This window comes from Terrapene carolina, unplaced genomic scaffold (assembly GCF_002925995.2).
Source record: "Terrapene carolina triunguis isolate 2854851 unplaced genomic scaffold, T_m_triunguis-2.0 Scaffold387, whole genome shotgun sequence".
Classification (NCBI taxonomy): domain Eukaryota; kingdom Metazoa; phylum Chordata; order Testudines; family Emydidae; genus Terrapene; species Terrapene triunguis.
Genome location: NW_020664738.1, coordinates 107,001 through 126,421, shown reverse-complemented (window position 1 = coordinate 126,421; position 19,421 = coordinate 107,001). Strand labels below are relative to the sequence as shown.

At 45.6% G+C, this 19,421-nt stretch overlaps 1 protein-coding gene across 1 annotated transcript in view; it reads right to left on the bottom strand.

The window, feature by feature from the left end:
• Window positions 1–19,041, bottom strand: part of CCDC80 (coiled-coil domain containing 80) — a 30,981-nt gene extending 11,940 nt beyond the window's left edge. Inside the window, exons 1-5 of the mRNA XM_024200248.3 lie at window positions 18,401–19,041; window positions 16,082–18,006; window positions 8,767–8,923; window positions 1,938–2,074; window positions 1,155–1,303 (exon numbers count right to left, since the gene is read on the bottom strand). Of these exons, the coding sequence (XP_024056016.2) occupies window positions 1,155–1,303; window positions 1,938–2,074; window positions 8,767–8,923; window positions 16,082–17,995 (2,357 nt within the window). The 5' untranslated portion in view covers window positions 17,996–18,006; window positions 18,401–19,041. The remainder of the gene's footprint in view (window positions 1–1,154; window positions 1,304–1,937; window positions 2,075–8,766; window positions 8,924–16,081; window positions 18,007–18,400) is intronic.
• Between the last annotated feature and the right edge of the window lie 380 nt (window positions 19,042–19,421).

Below are 19,421 nucleotides of genomic sequence, written 5' to 3'. Positions count from 1 at the left end.
CTAGGACTATTTTTAGGGAAACACAATTTTGTGGCTTCCTTCTCTGCTAGTATACAGGCTCTTTATTGCCTAGGACAGCTGTTCCCAAAGTGCGGTTCTTCTTGGTGGTGTAGAATGAGTCATTCTGACAGCCAAGCAGGAGGGGAATGGGGGAGTTTGCAGATGTGGTGGATCTGGTAAAGGCTCTCACTCGCTGTCTCTGAGGAAGTGGCCCTCAGAAAAAAGAACCAATGACTTATGCATTCACCTCTCCCAGCTGCTTATTCCCCCTTGGAGTCACAATCCTCAATGTCCTCTCAGTCATTTTCATAGCAATCAGGCATAAGAGCACAAACTGAGGATTTTGATGGTAGGGGAGGAATATGCAGCAGCAGCAGATGAAATCCTGAACAACAGGAGATCTCATTTTTGTGCAGATCACCCAGTAATGGAGATGGGCCAGAGCTGCAACATTTAAGTTCAGATCTGAATTTCTCCAAAGTCCAGGAACATTTTACATCCAGGGGTTTTGCCTTGTGGGGAGAAGAGTAATACAGAATATACAGACTACATGAGCAAAGCCGTCTCTCTAGGCAGGTTTTTTCAGATGTTTTCCAGGAGGCATTAGCAGCTCTTTTATACTGGCTGGTGACTAACACTGGGCAAAGAAAGGCAGAATTATTTCAGACATGATAAGAAGGACGTTAGGGAAAATGGAGTCCATGATCTGAACTGCACAGAAGGAGTTGCAACTGAAATAATGACATTGTCGCGTGTGGCGTCCAATGACTGAAGTACAGAAACATCTAGAGCTTAACAGGTTCAAAGCGTTGCACAAACATGAGCTAATTAATCCTTGCTTGCCCCTGTGAAGCAGATTAACTTTATCTGTGGAAACAGACACAGAAAAGTGAAGTGTCTTGGCTAAGACTGTGCAGTGAGCCTGTGGAAACAGAACCCAGGAGACCCCATTTCCAGGGCTCTACTCTCCACAAGAGTATGCTGCAGCTGCATCAGAGTTAACTGTGGTTAAATCTCATTACTTTGCTGGAAATGATAAATATTGCGAAGTCTATTAAAAAAACCTCTTTCCTTAAAAATAAAGTATGCCAGATATTTTAAATATGATTAATTATCACTAGCAGCTAGAAACAGGTCAGTGCTGAAAGTAATACCTGGATAAGAAGTTTTCCAGGGACTGTTTCTTGTCATCTTTGCAGACAATACCTTCCCTCTTCTGCTTTTCCATATCTTTGATTCGTGACTGGAAGGTGTCAACGAAATCAAATATCGACTTCATTGCAATGGGCACTTCATAATATTGCTGTAAAATAAAAGGTAAAGAATAGGTCAAATTACAAGCAAAGCCCTTAAGCACATAACATGCCACTGCCAGAAGAGAGAGAGAGGGTGGAAACTGTCCCTGATATCACAGAGTCTGATTGTGAGGAACTGGACTATTCCTAGGATTCCAGCTTTAAATGTTTGCCTTGTAGGACAAACTTGTGTGTCAAGACACTGCACACAACTCACTAGAATCAGGTTATCTTGCAGTATCGTGCTGTGTCCTAGAACATCATTCATATACGATGCAGCATCAGCATGTTGTGTCATGATATCCCATGGCAGCCCCAGGCTGCATTTCAGGACATCCCGTGCTGCATTCAGCTCCTCTGATAGAGGTAGTTTTATGCTTGTGGTGAGTTGCCAGAGCACCATCCCAGCACACACACAGACCTCCCACTGGAGTTCCCCCATCTTGAAAAGATGGACTGTGCCCTCCACCCTTCCCGTTTGCTGTCAATCTCCCATGCTGTCCACCTTCTAGCTGATGAAACCCTTATGACCCTCCAAGTAATGGCAAGGCCCCGAACCAGCCTCTCTCATGCATCGCATAACAGTCCACAGCATATTTCTGCTTTCCAATGCCTTTATGTTCAAAGAGCTCAACTCCCCACCTTGACCCTCATGTCAATATCCGTCAGCACCATGAAGAAGTCATTGTAGGTCATCCCGTATTCTTTCCTCAGCTCATTGATGAGATGCTGGTCCACTAGGTCATCATCCTCTACCACCTTCATGGGCTTCTCATTATCTTAAAAGCAAATAAACTGCTGATAAACATGGAATCACAGAGCAAACTCATCAGTTTCATCATGTAAGTCACACAAAAGGGACCCAAACATCACCCGCTCTCCCTCTCGCTAGTCATAACGGGCTATAGTTTTCAAAAGGGAAGTGATTTTGGCTGCCCAATTTGCGGCACCGTAAAGGGGACTGATTTTCAGTCCCCACCTTCTGAAAATCAGGCCCCTTAAAGGTATCTTGAGCTGGACATCCAAAATTGCTAGTCACTTTTGAAAATCTAGGCCATGTGTAGTTTATCCTGAAGGAACTCAAAGATATTCACAGATATTTCACAACTACGGAAATGCAGTCACTTCTGGAATGGTATGTAGTGATTATTTAACAGTGCACCGCAATATTCTATGAAAAACAACATATCCAAATAAAACAGCACAGAGAATTTAAAACTGTAAAATACAGTTAACACAGTTGGATTTTGGTTAGGATTCCTGAGTTAACATCCCTATTCTTGCAAAAATTGACATGGGATCTTTAATGACCACAAGTGACCAGGACTGCTGTTTTGTTTCATCCGAAAGGCAGCAGGTCCAGCCCTTTAGTGCCAGGTTGGGGTACTGATTTACTACTGAGTGCCACCTACTGATCATACACACACACACTTCCCCATGCCAGCACTCAACAATTGAAAAAGAAAGGTCTGCAGGTCAAGCCTGATTATGTAAATACACTCATCTCTACTGCGATCACAGAAGACATTCAAAAAGGCTTGCTAAAACACAGAGACAGTATTTTCATTTTGAAAAGAAAGCATCTTTGAGTTATCCACATGCAGCCCCCCCCCAAAGTAAAACTAACCAAAATCTCAAACAGCTGAAAAGATTTTTAACAAGTGAAAACATTATTTTTGTTTTCCTACATCTGAATAACCAAAGTGACCAAACTGATCCTGCAGACACTTTCACATACGCACCAGAAAAATAAAAAAAAATCGCTTCTAAGAAGTGACCATAAGAAACCATAAGAAATTTCAGTCCATTATAAAGGTATAGCCAGGTGACTTAAAAAAGATTTGAAATAGCAATGTCATCATCATCTCAATCTCAGCCACAGTGTCAATAGTGCTGTTCTATAGTACTGCAGCAACGATCTGAAACACTCCACTACACAATAGCATCCCTGCAGTGTTTTGTATAGTTTCTGTTTGTTTCTGTAAAGGAGGCCACAATCGCAGGTAAAGCACCTGTTAAATGGGATTAACTCTGGCTCAGGTGTCATCTTTAAAGTGGCTATTACCACAACACTGCACCGAAAGAAAAAGGTGCATAATCCAAAGTGTTTGTAATATCCAAAAGAGATATTAAAAGGGACATGCAACAGAGGGTGAGATCAGACTGTACCCCCACTATCTTTTATTGCAATTCCCTAAGAATGCAGGTGGAAACAAGAACACTAAGATATATTAAATCTCACAGCACAGGAATCATATTAACATCTAGCAATAGAGAAATAAATACATGAAAAATGACATTAAAGGAAATGTGGGGCACAAACTGTGAAAGAGTACAGTAATAACGATGCTATGCTCTTCTATAGCACCTGCCACCTGAGGATCTCAAAGCACTCTACAATCATTAATTAAGCCCCCCCTCCCCAACAGCCCAAGATGTATATATTGCTATCCCCAATTGCAGGTGGAGAAACTGAGACATAGGTATTAAGTGACTTGCCTAAGTCAGAAAAAAGCAGTGGCAGAGCTGCAATAGGCCCCAGGAGTCCCACTCCCCTGCTCTAACCATTAGACAATAGTGAATAGAGACGAGGCAAACTGAGTTGGATAAACTAAATAAATACTGACCAGAATATTTGATCTCTGCAAACAGTTTGGTTCACTATTCATTACTTTTCTTTTTCATGCATTTCTGAACATCTCCATGCTATGGGGGATATGGGTGTGGATTCAAAGCTCGCTGCAGGCCCATTGTCTCTATAACTGGATGCACAAAAACCCTGGATCCAGTTCAGATATGGATCTGAACTTTTTGTAGCTTGGGCCTGTTTCTAATAGAAACAGTCAACAGTCTGAATATTCCAGTGGTCACAATTTCTATTATGGGTATATTTGCAAATAGTTTATGAAGGGTTAGTACATGATTAACAGCATGTTATGGACATGATTCATATGTGCTAAACATGGTCATAGGCACAGCGGTAGAAGATGATGTCGTTGATTACAAGCCTTGGTTATAAGCAACCTATTGAGTCCCTGGACTCTGACAATCACTTAACCATTTATTAAAACAGCTGTAAATCATATGAAATATTTATACATGTATTCTTAAACTGTAAAACTGGCCACGAGTAAACTTAGGCTGGGAACTAGAAGAAAGTTTCTAGCCATCTGATGAGTGAGTTTCTGGAACAGCCTTCCAAAAGGAACAGCAGGAGCAAGAAACCTAATGTTGTAAAATGGAGCTTGATAAATTTTTGAATGGGATTATATGATGGGATTACCTGTGATAGTAGGGAACTGGATACAATGACCCAGGAGGTCCCTTCCAGTCCTATGTTCTTATAAAATGTGACTTCTAAAACATATAATAATTATTACTAATACTAATTATTAATAAATGCGAACAACCCTGCAAAGCAAAGACAAACCATCTCAATAGAGTAGGGCAAGAAAGAACACCGAGAAATGTGACTGCAGCCTGCTCGGTGGTAGGTTACTTGACACCAGATAAATGTAAAATAAACATTAACCATGTGTCTATAACCATGGCACTATTTGTTTTGTTAAGATTGCAGATGTCAGTACTGAGGTGACATTTTAGGGCTTCTCTGTTAGGGGAGATCAGAGAAGACAAACTATTTGACAATGCTCCTCTTCACAACTGATAGCTTAAGGCAGAGAGTAAGACTAGGAGTTAAAAAGGCAGGAGCAGGAGACAGAACTAGACATTTTTGCAAACCGGGAAGAGATTACTAGCCAGGGAACCCAGGGGTCCATTTCAAGACCACTCTGTTATTCACCACCTGCCCTCAACCTCCACGGCCAGAGATGGTCTCTAGCAGCAGGACCAGCATCATTCTGCTGTGCAAAGATAGGGCAGGAATTGAGAGGGACCACACGATCTACTGCCACATGGAAGCTGCTCTCTTTCCACCCTTTCTGGAGGGGTCACAGCAGGAATGTGGGAACCCTGGTACCCTCACGGCTTCAGTAGCAGCCCCAGAGCCGTTCTGCCACTGGGGGGAAGAATTATTTTCCTCCCTCCCTCACATACATCTCCACAGTGCCCAGCCCAGCTACTTAGGGGCTTGGGGAGAGGATTTAGATGAGGTTACAGCGAGGTTGGGTTGCTTGGCTGAGCAGTACAGTGGCCCAGTGCATTAAGCATTGGCTATGGACCTAAGCAGTGTGGGTTGTAGTCTTGGGTCCAATGCTTAGTTTGCTAACATGGTCCTAGCATTTGGAGTGAAGGTGGACTGTGCAGCCCATGCACATGTGGCTAATTTGGCTACTTGGAGTGGGATTTTCAAAAGCACTTAGCACTGGCCTAACTCTGGTCTAGGGAAGTCAGTTGGGAGACTCTCATGGGATACAATAGGAGCAGAGCTAGCCAGTGCTTTTGAAACCACCCTGCCACTGAATGTGCGTATCTTTTCAGTTGTGCATTGAATGAGGCCAGCTCTGAAGGAGACTTTATGAGCTCGGTCAGTAGTGCTCACTAGTGTCTGGTGACAGATTTAAACCTATGCTTCCCTTTAGATCCGTAGATTTTAAGGCCAGAAGAGCCTATTATAACCATCTAATTCAACCTTCTGCACAACACAGGCCAGAGATCCTCACCCATTGATTCCTGCTTCAAGCCCATATCTTGTGGTTGAGCTAGAGCATGTCCTTAGGCTGGAAGTTTCAGGAGAAGAGATTCTTGCATGAGATTATTATATTATCATTTAGTATTTGTATTACAGTAGTGCAGGAAGGCCCCATCCAAGATAGGGACACCATTGTGCTGGACACTAGTGCATCTGGTCAGGCCATAAATATTGCAAGCACAGCTCTCCTTGGGAGATATTGCTGCTTCTGGTCCTGACAAGAAGCCAGACAGGACCAAATAAAAAATGAAACGGGAAAAAGGAAAATAAATTCCTATTTTCTGAACACATAAAAGGTTCAGGGTTTGGCACAAGTTCAGGTGGGCTCTTATTTTAACCAAGTTGTTTTTCTCGTGTCACTAGCTGAGATGAACCCCTGTAAGCCTTCTGTGTTTCATCACCTAGTTTCTTTCTTCTATCTGAGGATTCCACTCTCGTACACTTGCATGGTTTCTGGAACTTTGCTGGGTTTGGGTTAAACCTGGAACAGGCTGAAGGAGTATGGCGTATGTCAAACAAAGTGCATTTCTGTTTTATTATCCAGATTGCAACTACATATAATCCTTATCAGGGCATTGATATGTGTATGGGCCTAACTATGCATGGGGTGATCTTGAGTAAACTTAGACTTACTTAGAAAGAGCTTTCCCTGCTCCAGGTGTGCTATAGAGACACAGAAATGCTCTCTAGACTCTGCTCTCAGGGCCCCACTCTGAGTGGCTGGTGATTCCTGTTGTGTTTGATGATGGAATAAATGGGCCCAGGGAGTCACAACCCTCACAGACACAGGGACCTAGATCCTCCGCTGAGGCAGCAGGGTGGTAGCAGGCATTCCGTCACATCTTCCCGAACCTCAGACCAGCTGTCTGCCAGCCCTGAAATGCCACGAAAGAGCTGAGCTCATGAGATTTCCAGCCAGTCTCCCTTACCCAAGAAGTTTGGAGAAGCAGCTAAACTCCCAGAGGAAACTGGGTTTGATGTGGCAGAGCTATGAGAAAGAGCAATAGTTTCTATACAAGCTCTTCAAAAGCTGCAATCCAGCAAAGCACATAAACCTATGTGTAACTTGAAGCATAGAGCAGCCCTGTGATGTAGTGGGATTGCGCCGGAATGGCATACCGGCACTTTTGCTGCATGGAGGATGCCATTTTGTTCTCAAAATGGCATCCTACACACAGCATAACCTCACATGCACTATGCGTCCGAGGTCATGGCCTATAGAGGATACCATTTTGTAGAGCAAAATGGCATCCTCTGCACAGTGTGACCTTGCATACTCTGTGCGTCCGAGGCCATGCTGGCAGGGGTGTTCCCATGCTTGGGGCATTCTGATATTACCAGTACTTGCCCATTCAGGACTACACCCCGGGAGTAGCCCTACTTGACATCAATGGGACTATTCACATATTTAAAGTTACTCACAAGCTTAAGTACTTTGCTGGAGTGGGATCTAAGGACCTGCTTCAAAACCCACTAAAGTCAACAGAAAGACTCCCACTGAGTTCAGTAGGCTTTGCATCAGGACCTGAACTTGTACACTCAGATTTTCAAAGCTGCCTAAGGGAATTGGAGACCCAGCTCTCATTTGGCGCTTTGAAGATGCCCCCCTTAAAGAAGGCAGCAGAGGGTGTGTGTAGCTGGTTTAGATGCTTAGTGGAATATGCATGGGCTGAACAAAGTATCTAGAAGAACCCTGGGTTCATTCACTGACAGTTGGGGTGGTGCATAGTACCATGAGCTGAACAACTTTACACCAGCCACCCAAAGTAGCCAGGCTGGTTGTACATTGCTTTATGAGTAAAGAAAGCGCATTTGCTTGAGCCCCTTCTAAGAGAATGAAAAGGCTCCAGATATCCAAAAGAATATCCACACCACAATAAGTAAACTAAAGCTGCACTCAGCACCAGATTCAAACTTCCTTCCCCACATTTTTGCACTGTTTGGTTGGGGTCCATCTCTAGGCAAAACATGTTTAACAGAGAGGGGAAAATACTGAAAAGCACACCCTTACAATGACCATGCCTGAGAACACTCATTCTGGTGGCATGCTAAAATCAGACATTTGCTAGAGAGGAGAGAGCTGATTCAGAGAAGGGAAGGAACTCTGACACAATAGCTGTCTAGTAAGATTTCCTGTCTGTCCTGGTTTTAGCCCATGTGTATGAGGAAAGCCTTTTGCATGGCATTTTGGAAGGGTGCTTCCAAATCTGTTCCAACCAAACCAAGTGCAAAGGGAGGAGAAAATGTAACATTCAGCAACAGGAAGGGAACCATTTGGAACTTCAGAATGGGAGTTGGGTTGGTCTGAGTTGTGAGTAACTTTTTATTTAATCGAAACCAATTTCCCCCTCCGTTGTGAAATGACTCCTGTGTATGACACTGGCCAATTTATTGTGGCAGTTCCTAAAGCATAATAGGCTGTAGCCAGCCACTTGCTGCTGATGGTCTGCAAAACAAATCCAGTGATATCACGGAAATGTAACTATTCAGTTACCCAAAGAGATGGATACCTGAGACGTCTACAGGCCTGAACCAAATAATCGTCCTGCCCTCCCCCGGTCACACTTTTCTGCTTTCTACTCTTTCACTGGCATTAGAAACTACCACACATTTCACCTTACAGTGCTGGAAACCTAAAAATGGGAAATACCAGAGACAGCTATGTAAATACAAAGTGCGGGCAGTAGGCGGGGGGAAGTTGCCACAACAAAGGATCTCTCTTAGACTTTAACCCCAGTTGGGTTTCTCCCTTCCCTCCCCCATGTTCGGCCCACCTTAAAAAAAGAGACAGGAGAAAAATAAAAATGTAAAAAAATGAACCTAGTTGAAAGTGGTCAATCTTCATGCTGCTGTTGTTCATGGTGCCGAAAATTGTGATGACTGAGATTTTCCTTGTGGCCATCTTGCAGAAACTCTCCAGGTATTCGTCTCGCTGTTGCACGTACATGGTGGTATCGGCCTTGGGGGTCGTGATCAGCTAGGGGATGGCAGAGACAAAGAGTTTGATTAGTTTCGGAACAAAGCCATAGCGAGCCCCTATGTCAGAGGAGCAGCTCTCCAAAGAAGAACAGCATCTTAGTGCTTGCCCCCTGAGGTTTCTTTTCCACACAATAGCCAGCAGCTCAGGAACTTACATTTATTTGTTTAGGGATAGATTGTGTCTTTAGGCCCAGCCCCGAGCAAAAGGTAATAGGTCAGCTAGAGGAATAGCCCCAGAGACACCCCTCCAAGACACAGTCACTCTGGTGCTCCCCTGTTGTGCTGGTAGGAGAGGAGTAAGTTGCTACAGACTTTACAAGGAACAACATACTCCCCTCTTACATCTTTGCCTTTCTGAATCCAGTCAGTTCTCCAGCCCAACCCATTGAGGCAGGAGTAGGTAGGCCGACCCACCCTCACATTCATTTGTTTATAGAGGCGGGAACACTGGGTACATAGCCTCAGATCATCAAAGGTATTGAGGTGCCTAGCTCCCACTGATTTCAATGGGAGTTATGTGCCTAAATACCTTTGAGGATCTAAGCCAGGGGTCGGCAACCTTTGGCACATGGCCTGTCAGGGTAATCCACTGATGGGCGGCGAGACATTTTGTTTACGTTGACCATCGGCAGGCATGGCCCCCCGCAGCTCCTAGTTCGCCATTCCCAGCCAAAGGGAGGTGTGGGAAGCGGTGTGGGCTCCAGGGACATGCTGGCTGCTGCTTCGCACAGCTCCTATTGGCCTGGAACCATGGCCACTGGGAGCTGCGGGGGGCTGTGCCTGTGGATAGTCAATGTAAATAAAATGTCTTGCAGCCCGCCAATGGATTACCCTGATGGGCCGCATGCCGAAGGTTGCCGACCCCCGATCTAAGCCACAGCCCTTTCTTTCTCCCCTGTGCCCATGATCCAGGCATATCTAATGTGGCCCCTCTAGTCACCTGCATGGTTGCATTAGATCTGGGCACCATCTACCTCATAGTTAGCCAAAAACACTTGGAAATTCCCACTTGTAGGCCTTATTTAATTTGTTGAGCAAGGAGGGAGGGGAAAGATATGTAAAGTGGTGTGGGGCGGGGCAGGAGGAAATGATTACAGTAGAATAAAAAAATCTTTTCGGTTCACACCAATGCCTCCTCAAGTGTTTTCCAAAAGATACAGGTGTGGGAGGTGAGATGGCAGCTGTTTAACTGCACAGCAACACCACACAACAGTTTAGGATGGGAAGTGGAGGAGAATCCTGCATCCACTTGAAACAGAATAGTTCTAACTAGAGCTAGACTCTGTCCAAAATCCCCAGATCCCAACTCCGCTGAACACTGGGGGAGTTGAAATCTGGAGCCAAATTTTGTGGCTTAGGCTTATCACAAGACATAATATTGTCTTAACTGTGTAAGGCTTTCTGGAATACTTTTTATGAAACATGCTTTACAAATACAGTTTATCAGTACATTCAGTTACAAGGACGAGCTATAGGCCTATAGGGCCTGAGTCTCATTTATATTGAGGCCCCTTTACATCACCCTGGTGATGAAAAAGTGCTTTAGTGTAAATGAGAATCAGGCCCATAGAGGTTATATGAACACAAGATGATTTGATTACTGATCTATAGCACAAGTCATGTTACTTTAAAGTTGCAGTAAAATGCTTATAAAGAAGTATTTTAAATATTGTTTGAGAACTCAAATAAGTACCAGAAAACGAGTCAGATTCTGCTCCCAGTTTCATAGCCAGTGTGTGGATATGAATGCAGAATTTGGCCCAGTGTAACTGTATGGGTATAAGTGAGCAACGAATTTGTCTCACTCTGGCAAATCTTGTTAGATAAAGTGGGAAGCATTTCAGAGGCAAAGCAAACCTCAAATCATAGCTTTAAAATAGCCTGGCATTCTCTGCAAAACAAACTGGCTGTATTTTAAAGAATCCTTATTGAGGTTGCAGGAAAAAAACATCCCAATGTGTAGAAAGAACAGTAAATATGGCAGGCGACCAGCTTGGCTTAACAGTGAAATCCTTGCTGACCTTAAACGCAAAAAAGAAGCTTACAAGAAGTGGAAGATTGGACAAATGACCAGGGAGGAGTATAAAAATATTGCTCAGGCATGCAGGAGTGAAATCAGGAAGGCCAACTCACACTTGGAGTTGCAGCTAGCAAGAGATGTTAAGAGTAACAAGAAGGGTTTCTTCAGGTATGTTAGCAACAAGAAGAAAGTCAAGGAAAGTGTGGGCCCCTTACTGAATGAGGGAGGCAACCTAGTGACCCAGGATGTGGAAAAAGCTAATGTACTCAATGATTTTTTTGCCTCTGTCTTCACGAACAAGGTCAGCTCCCAGACTGCTGCACTGGGCAGCACAGTATGGGGAGAAGGTGACCAGCCCTCTGTGGAGAAAGAAGTGGTTTGGGACTATTTAGAAAAACTGGACGAGCACAAGTCCATGGGGCCAGATGCGCTGCATCCGAGGGTGCTAAAGGAGTTGGCGGATGTGATTGCAGAGCCATTGGCCATTATCTTTGAAAACTCCTGGTGATCGGGGGAGGTCCCGGATGACTGGAAAAAGGCTAATGTAGTGCCCATCTTTAAAAAAGGGAAGAAGGAGGATCCGGGGAACTACAGGCAAGTCAGCCTCACCTCAGTCCCTGGAAAAATCATGGAGCAGGTCCTCAAGGAATCAATTCTGAAGCACTTAGAGGAGAGGAAAGTGATCAGGAACAGTCAGCATGGATTCACCAAGGGCAAGTCATGCCTGACTAACCTAATTGCCTTCTATGAGGAGATAACTGGGTCTGTGGATGAGGGGAAAGCAGTGGATGTGTTATTCCTTGACTTTAGCAAAGCTTTTGATACAGTCTCCCACAGTATACTTGCCAGCAAGTTAAAGAAGTATGGGCTGGATGAATGGACTATAAGGTGGATAGAAAGCTGGCTAGATCGTCGGGCTCAACAGGTAGTGATCAACGGCTCCATGTCTAGTTGGCAGCTGGTTTCAAGTGGAGTGCCCCAGGGATCGGTCCTGGGGCCGGTTTTGTTCAATATCTTCATTAATGATCTGGAGGATGGCGTAGACTGCACTCTCAGCAAGTTTGCAGATGACACTAAACTGGGAGGAGTGGTAGATACGCTGGAGGGTAGGGATAGGATACAGAGGAACCTAGACAAATTAGAGGACTGGGCCAAAAGAAATCTGATGAGGTTCAACAAGGACAAGTGCAGAGTCCTGCACTTAGGACGGAAGAATCCCATGCACTGTTACAGACTAGGGACCGAATGGCTAGGAAGCAGTTCTGCAGAAAAGGACCTAGGGGTTACAGTGGATGAGAAGCTGGATATGAGTCAACAGTGTGCCCTTGTTGCCAAGAAGGCTAACGGCATTTTGGGCTGTATAAGTTGGGGCATTGCCAGCAGATTGAGGGACGTGATCATTCCCCTCTATTCGACATTGGTGAGGCCCCATCTGGAGTACTGTGTCCAGTTTTGGGCCCCACACTACAAGAAGGATGTGGAAAAATTGGAAAGAGTCCAACGGAGGGCAACAAAAATGATTAGGGGACTGGAACACATGACTTAAGAGGAGAGGCTGAGGGAACTGGCATTGTTTAGTCTGCAGAAGAGAAGAATGAGGGGGGATTTGATAGCTCTTTCAACTACCTGAAAGGGGGTTCCAAAGAGGATGGATCTAGACTGCTCTCAGTGGTACCTGATGACAGAACAAGGAGTAATGGTCTCAAGTTGCAGTTGGGGAGGTTTAGGTTGGATATTAGGAAAAACTTTTTCACCAGGAGGGTGGTGAAGCACTGGAATGGGTTACCTAGGGAGGTGGTGGAATCTCCTTCCTTAGAGGTTTTTAAGGTCAGGCTTGACAAAGCCCTGGCTGGGATGATTTAGTTGGGAATTGGTCCTGCTTTGAGCAGGGGGTTGGACTAGATGATCTCCTGAGGTCCCTTCCAACCCTGATATTCTATGATTCTATGAAACAGGGATTTACTTATTGGTTTAATTTTAGGTTGCATTATAACTGCTGCTTGCCTATGTCCTCTGTGTGTGTGTGTGTGTGTGTGTGAATGAAATGCTACATACAAACCCTCAGTCTCCACTTCATCACCACAGAATAACACACAAAAACCAAACTCCCTCAGGCAAAACTTTCTGACCACAGATCTGAACCAGGGTGGGGTTTCAAAATCCAGATCAAGATGTGGATTCAGATTTTACAGCAGTACCCTATATCTATTAAGGGATGAACCAAAGCCCTTGCTCTGAACACCCTACAAACTTTTGGACATTTGAAATTCAGATCAGAATCTGCAATTTGGGCCCAGCTCTCTGTTTAGCCAGTTATAGCACTTAACCCGCCCCTATGAAGTGGCTGGTTGAACCACCATAAGCAGCGATTCTCTCTCTAACTTCACGTTCGGGGGGAGGATTGAGACAGGATCTTTTGGAGCCAGGCCCCGTCATCCGAGTGGCCCAAAGGGAACAGTGTAGCAGAGCAGTGGGAAACAGCACAGGCAGAGCTGATACTAGAGAGGCCTGGGCTGATTCTTTTGGGAGGAAGATCAAGGACTCGGGAATGTAAGAGAACTGTACATCTGGGGCAACTGACTGGGAGAATTGGACCCAAGAGGAAGAGATAGCAGAGCTGGATAGAAAAGTCTGCTTGGGGAAAAGGGTGCAAGAGAAAGAGTGCAAAGAAAGGTGGTTTTTATTTTAAGGGGCCTGAAATGTCAGTAGATCCAGATTTCAGTTACCTTTAATCTACCTTGTGCATGTGTCACATAAAACAAAGGCAGAGCCATGTGCTGTATCTCCAATATCACCTCCATTAATGACTACTGCATAATGAATCTAGCTTCCAGGAGGAGGAGACTATTGGTAGTACCGGACTGTGACAAATTCTAATGCAGCTTGGTAGCAGTGTTTGCCTGCAGCCTGTTCCGGCCCGACTACCCGAGACTGGATGACTCATTTCATATCTGAGCTCCAGCTGAGAAGTGATCTGAGATCGGGAGATTCAAATTCCAGACTGAGTGATGAGTCACCATGGTCCTTCAGGGAGGAAAGCAGTGGCTGTCCGGCTTCTGTGATTTCTATTCTGTACTCGTCTCTTTTTTTGGCCTGATGTGACACTAATTTTTGGAAGCCACAACGTTCAGAACTAAAGCCAGGTTTCAAAGACCCTAAACTTCAAGGCAGTTCTGATCTGCGGTCTTCATTTGGCCAAGTATTAAGACCAGGGTCATTTGCAAAATTCAGATTCCCTAGGGTCAGGTTTTTTCAAACACATGGCCCCCTCCCTGTTTCCAAAATTCAGTGCTGTTCAAATCTGCTGTTTTGGTTTGGATCTCTCTCTCTTTCTAGAGCAGTGAGTCCCAAACTAGGGCCACCGCTTGTTCAGGGAAAGCCCCTGGCGGGCCGGGCCGGTTTGTTCACCTGCCGCGTCCGCAGGTTCGGCCGATCGCGGCTCCCACTGGCCGTGGTTCGCTGCTCCAGGCCAATGGGGACTGCAGGAAGTGGCGCGGGCCGAGGGACGTGCTGGCCGCCCTTGCTGCAGCCCCCATTGGCCTGGAGCAGTGAACCGCGGCCAGTGGGAGCCGCGATCGGCCGAACCTGCGGATGCGGCAGGTAAACAAACCGGCTCGGCCCACCAGGGGCTTTCCCTCAACAAGCAGCGGCCCTAGTTTGAGAACCACTGCTCTAGCACATTTATTCCTGTTAGCCCTGCAGAGCTAATACAACTAGGGGAGAGAAAGTTGGATTCTGTGCTGTCTCATGCATCATCAGCGGAACTGTCAACTGAACTCCCATGGAAGATGGCAGAATCTTTGTTACAGGCGATGGTATAAGGGGCAGAAGAGCCTGGCTGGATTTTTGGAGCCCTGGTGCTGTTGGTGATACTGGCCACTGGAAAATCCTTGTAAACTGAGCTAAAATGTGAGACTGAATGTGGACTCCCACAATGCTATTTTTCAAAGAGCTACTTTTCAAAATGAACCTTTAAAGCGAATGCTGCCTACCAAAGAAATCATTTGAACTGGGGCTAAATTGTTCCCTTTCACAGGTGAAATGTTTTTAGATACATACAATGGAAAAACATACAATATTATTAAACCCTGGGAGAAGCAGCTCCAGGCTGTGCTCAGTTTCTAAGCCTTGGAACCTCACCCAAAGAGCCTGTTGTAATTAAACTAGCATAGGGTGGGCTCGCCAGAGAAACCTGAATGCCCAATTCCCATCAGAAATTAATGGCAGCTTTGAAAATTCTACCTTCAGCATGTATACGCACAGGCATGTGTGCATATATACATGCTCACACATGCCCATAAGCAGTGCCCAACCACTTGGCCTGTTTCCAGAGTTTGGACACTAGCATCGCTATGAAACAGATGTCAGCTGGCAGAGCATGCTGGGAACTGGAATGTAGAGGGTATTGGTAACACCAGCAAGCATCCCAATTTGGTTGATGGACAAAACCCACATTGCAACCTCATTTAATTAATCATCCCAGATATAGAGCCCATCACCCTACAGAGCCAAAACAATAATGGTTGTTTGGTAGCCCCATGCAAAGCGAATGAGAAGGCTCCGGTCCAATTCCTCGCAGACTGCTGTCCACCATATCAAGTATCAGAGGGGTAGCCGTGTTAGTCTGGATCTGTAAAAAGCAACAGAGAGTCCTGTGGCACCTTTAAGACTAACAGATGTATTGGAGCATAAGCTTTCGTGAGTGCTCCATGCGTCTGACGAAGTGGGTATTCACCCACGAAAGCTTATGCTCCAATACATCTGTTTGTCTTAAAGGTGCCACAGGACTCTCAGTCACCATATCAAAGATGCCAACATGATTGGTGCCCTTTATTGGTTGTTGCAGCAGAAGGTCAAGGACTGAATGGGCCATGGATGATGAACTCCCCTTTCACCCGAGAGAGAGTCCCACCAATGCAAGGTTAAGAACAGGCACAGTGCAGAGGGCAGTGATGCAAGCTTCCCCACTGGAGGCCTTCATCTCCAAAGCTGTCAGGCTGGTACCTTTCACCGCCATTGTAAAAAACAATGTTAAAAAAATAACCCCGCCCCAGATTTCCCATTCATTACAGTCTCACTATGGGAGAGAATTATTTTAATGGGTGAGGTGATAATACTCAGGAACATGCTACTTACAATGAGTCGCCGTTTGCCTTCAAAAAAATCCAGGAGGTTTGTCACCGATTTCCTGGAGGGCTGAACGAAAGGCTTTGTGTTTGGCTTCAGGTGGCCCTCGTTCTCAGTCCTGCTCCCCTTCTTGTTCTTCTTGCTGCGGTCTTTGTCCTGCTTGGTCTTCTTCTCAGCTTTGTCCTTCTTGGCCTGCTTCTCGCTCTTCTGCAGCTTATCGGGTCTCTCCTTCTTCTTCTTCTTCTCAGGCTTGTCTGGTCGGTCGTGCTTCTTTGGCTCTTTCCCTTTCTTCGGCGGGACATTCCCTGCTGCGATCTCTTGCTCCAAGTGGGGGACAGCAGGCCTGCTCGGGTCATATTTATCCTCGTATTCATTGCTCAGGATCTTTTCCTGGGTTCTCTTTTTAGGTGGCTTGGCTTTGGCTGGTTTGTGTTGGCCTGGTGTGACACTGGGATCCCGGTGTATATAGTCCTTCCGGTCTGTACGGTTGTCTCTAAATCTACCTGCGTTTGCCCTCGTGTAGTGCTCTGAGGCGGCCGGGGGAGCCTCTGTGTAGCTGTCGTAGCTGGCAACTTTGCCAGGTTTCCGGGTGGCTACTAGGTGTCTCTCCGGGTGACCATGCTGCCTGTCTCTGCGGTTCTCATTCCACACAGGGGAGTAGAAATCATCAGTGGCTGTTCCCCGCGGGGCAGTTGCCTCGGGTGCTGTGGGCAGCCTATCATAGTCGGAAGTGGTGTGTGACTTTGTGGTCCAAGTTCTCTGAGTGGTTGGAAGGGGTGTGGCTGTGGTGATAGGTCTGCTCGGCATCATCACTGTGCGGGTGGTTGCCTGGGTAGTGGTGGTTGTGGGAGGGAGGGTGCTGCCCCTCGTTGTAGGGGGAGGAGGAGCCACTGTGGTCGTGATTAGTTTCCTCACTGTTTTGCTCCTTGTTGGCTGAGCATTGCTTCTCCTTGGCTCCTCCTTCCTTACCGACAGCTGGACTTGTCCACCACTTGATGTAGGTCTGGTGCTGCCACCATTGTTACTTTCCTCCACCACTTGGCCCTCCACCCCGACAGCTTTGCATTTCTGGATGAAACCCTTTTGCCTCATCTTCTCGATTTTCCTGATGGGGCTCTGGTCGATGACTTCGTACATGGCCTCTAGCCTTACAGGATAAGGGTACCTTTCCTCCACCTGTAGGGTCTTCTTCAGCAGCACCATGCCAAATTTCCCCTTCTCCAGTTTCAGAAAGCTCATGAGCTTAGGGATGAGGCTGGGATCTAGAGGCTGCTCCAGGATTTTCCCTTCGCTGGTTATCCTCCTGACTTTCCCTCCTTCCTCCCCTTCCTCATGGAACAACACAATCTGCTGGATGTGCCTCTCGGCCAGTTCGCAGTAGACATCGCTCTTAAGCAGGCTCATCATGAGCCGGTAGTAGCCTTCAGAGGCATGAGGGGCAGAGATGACCCAGACTCTGTTCTTGCCGGCAAAGCTGGCCAGGACATTGGGAGAACTGGACCCTGAAGGGAAACGTACAATCCGTGACCGAGACACAGCAGATTTCCCCTCGTCCTTGATCATCTCAGGCTGGGGATGTTTGGCCGCAGTGGTGTGTCTCTGCGTCTGCCTTACTCTGGCTCTGACTCTCCTGGCCTGGGCCGGCACTTCATCTCGCAGCAGGTCAGGTTGTACATTTTTTGATGCTGGAGTATCCCTCTTGGCAACAGGACGTTGGAGATTCCCCATTGAAGGCGTCCAACTCCTCTGGGATGCCTCCGACCTTCTCAGGAAGGACAGCGATCCATTGCTAGCCCTATGAGAGAGAGGCAAGTAACTAATTCCATGGCTCCCTCTGTCTGCTAGCCTCACGGTCTTCTCTGAGTCACATGCTAGCCATGTTGCCCACAGCATGGCTAAACTCAGAATGAGTGTCCGGTTCATTGTGCGATCCACTTCAAAAGAAATGAGGAGAAAAGTTAAATGTTAATAGTAGAATTTTAGATATAGACATAGACAGATAGATCTTGCACTTTCTTAGTGACCAGAGAGCAACACATACACTGTGAAGTTTCAGTTATATAAAGTACTAAATACAACTTAGTCCTGTCATGGTATTTCTATAAAAACTTTGGAGGCTATTTCTAGAAAAGCACAGAGTAGATTAATTTAGGCCAAAAATGAGATAATCAGTCTATAACATGAATCTATTTATCTATCTATCCAAATAAGTAAAAAAATACAATAATTATGTTTACATCACACACACACACACACATACACACACACACACACACACTGGCTCACAGAGGTGGTAAGCCAAGAGTTTGTTTTTAACTTAAACCTTACCCTCTCAGGAACGTTTCTGTTCAAGATACGTGTATCCCAGCCCTTTCTTTAGAGGGAGAGCAATGCCATGGAGTTTTGCTGCAGCTCACTGGTTTTTATGTAACAAAACAGACTCCAGAGAATGTCCGGTTCACTGTGGAGCTTTTACTTTTTTGTTTTTCTTCACCTTCTTGACAAGTGGGATGAAGCGAAAGGAAATTTCCTTTGTGATCTTTGCTGCTCCATTTATCTGCAGGTCTGTCTTGTTTCTGTATCAGTCACACACACAGAGAGACACATTTCATCTAATAAAAGTGAACTCTCAGCTGTTTCTGAATCTCTCTCTCTCTTTTAAAGTTCCATGATCCTTCTAATCACTCTTTTCCTCCTCACTCTAGTTTAGCTCCTTTGTTTCCAGAGAGAAAAAGCCCTGGGATTAATATATTTTCCAGGCTGAAGCAAAACACAGGAATGCGATGTTGAGAAAAGAAGCCCTCTTTAGCCTGCTCTTTATCTCCCCACTTTTTTTCCCAATATTTTCTTTTTCTTCTTCTTCCTTTTTGCTAGATGTGATCCCAGAAATGTCAGGATAACCTCATCCCTGCTCTAAACCAAACTCAAACAGCAGCCACCACTGGAAATGAGGGAAACTTCACTAAGAATTTAACAGATCAGCAGAACACCGCCTCCTTCCCACTTCAACTCACTGAGGGAGGGCGGAGGAAATTTCTTAGGGGGTTGAAACGTTTCACATCATCATCATAAATCACTTTAGAAAAGGATGACTGCGACCTTAACTCTTTAACCACCTCAAGCTCTCATACTGGCTTGACCTTCCCCCCTAGCCCTCCCTTCCTTGTCTTCTTTTCTCATTCCACTAAACTGACACTATCAAGTTAAAAATTACATGCTTAAGAAACTCATTTCCTTACTTGTGTTAATAACAGCACATTAGATAGTTAAAAGCTGAGAGAGTTTTTCTTAAAACCTGATTTCTTCCCCCCATTTTTACTGTTCGTTTATTTTCTATATTTCAATCCGG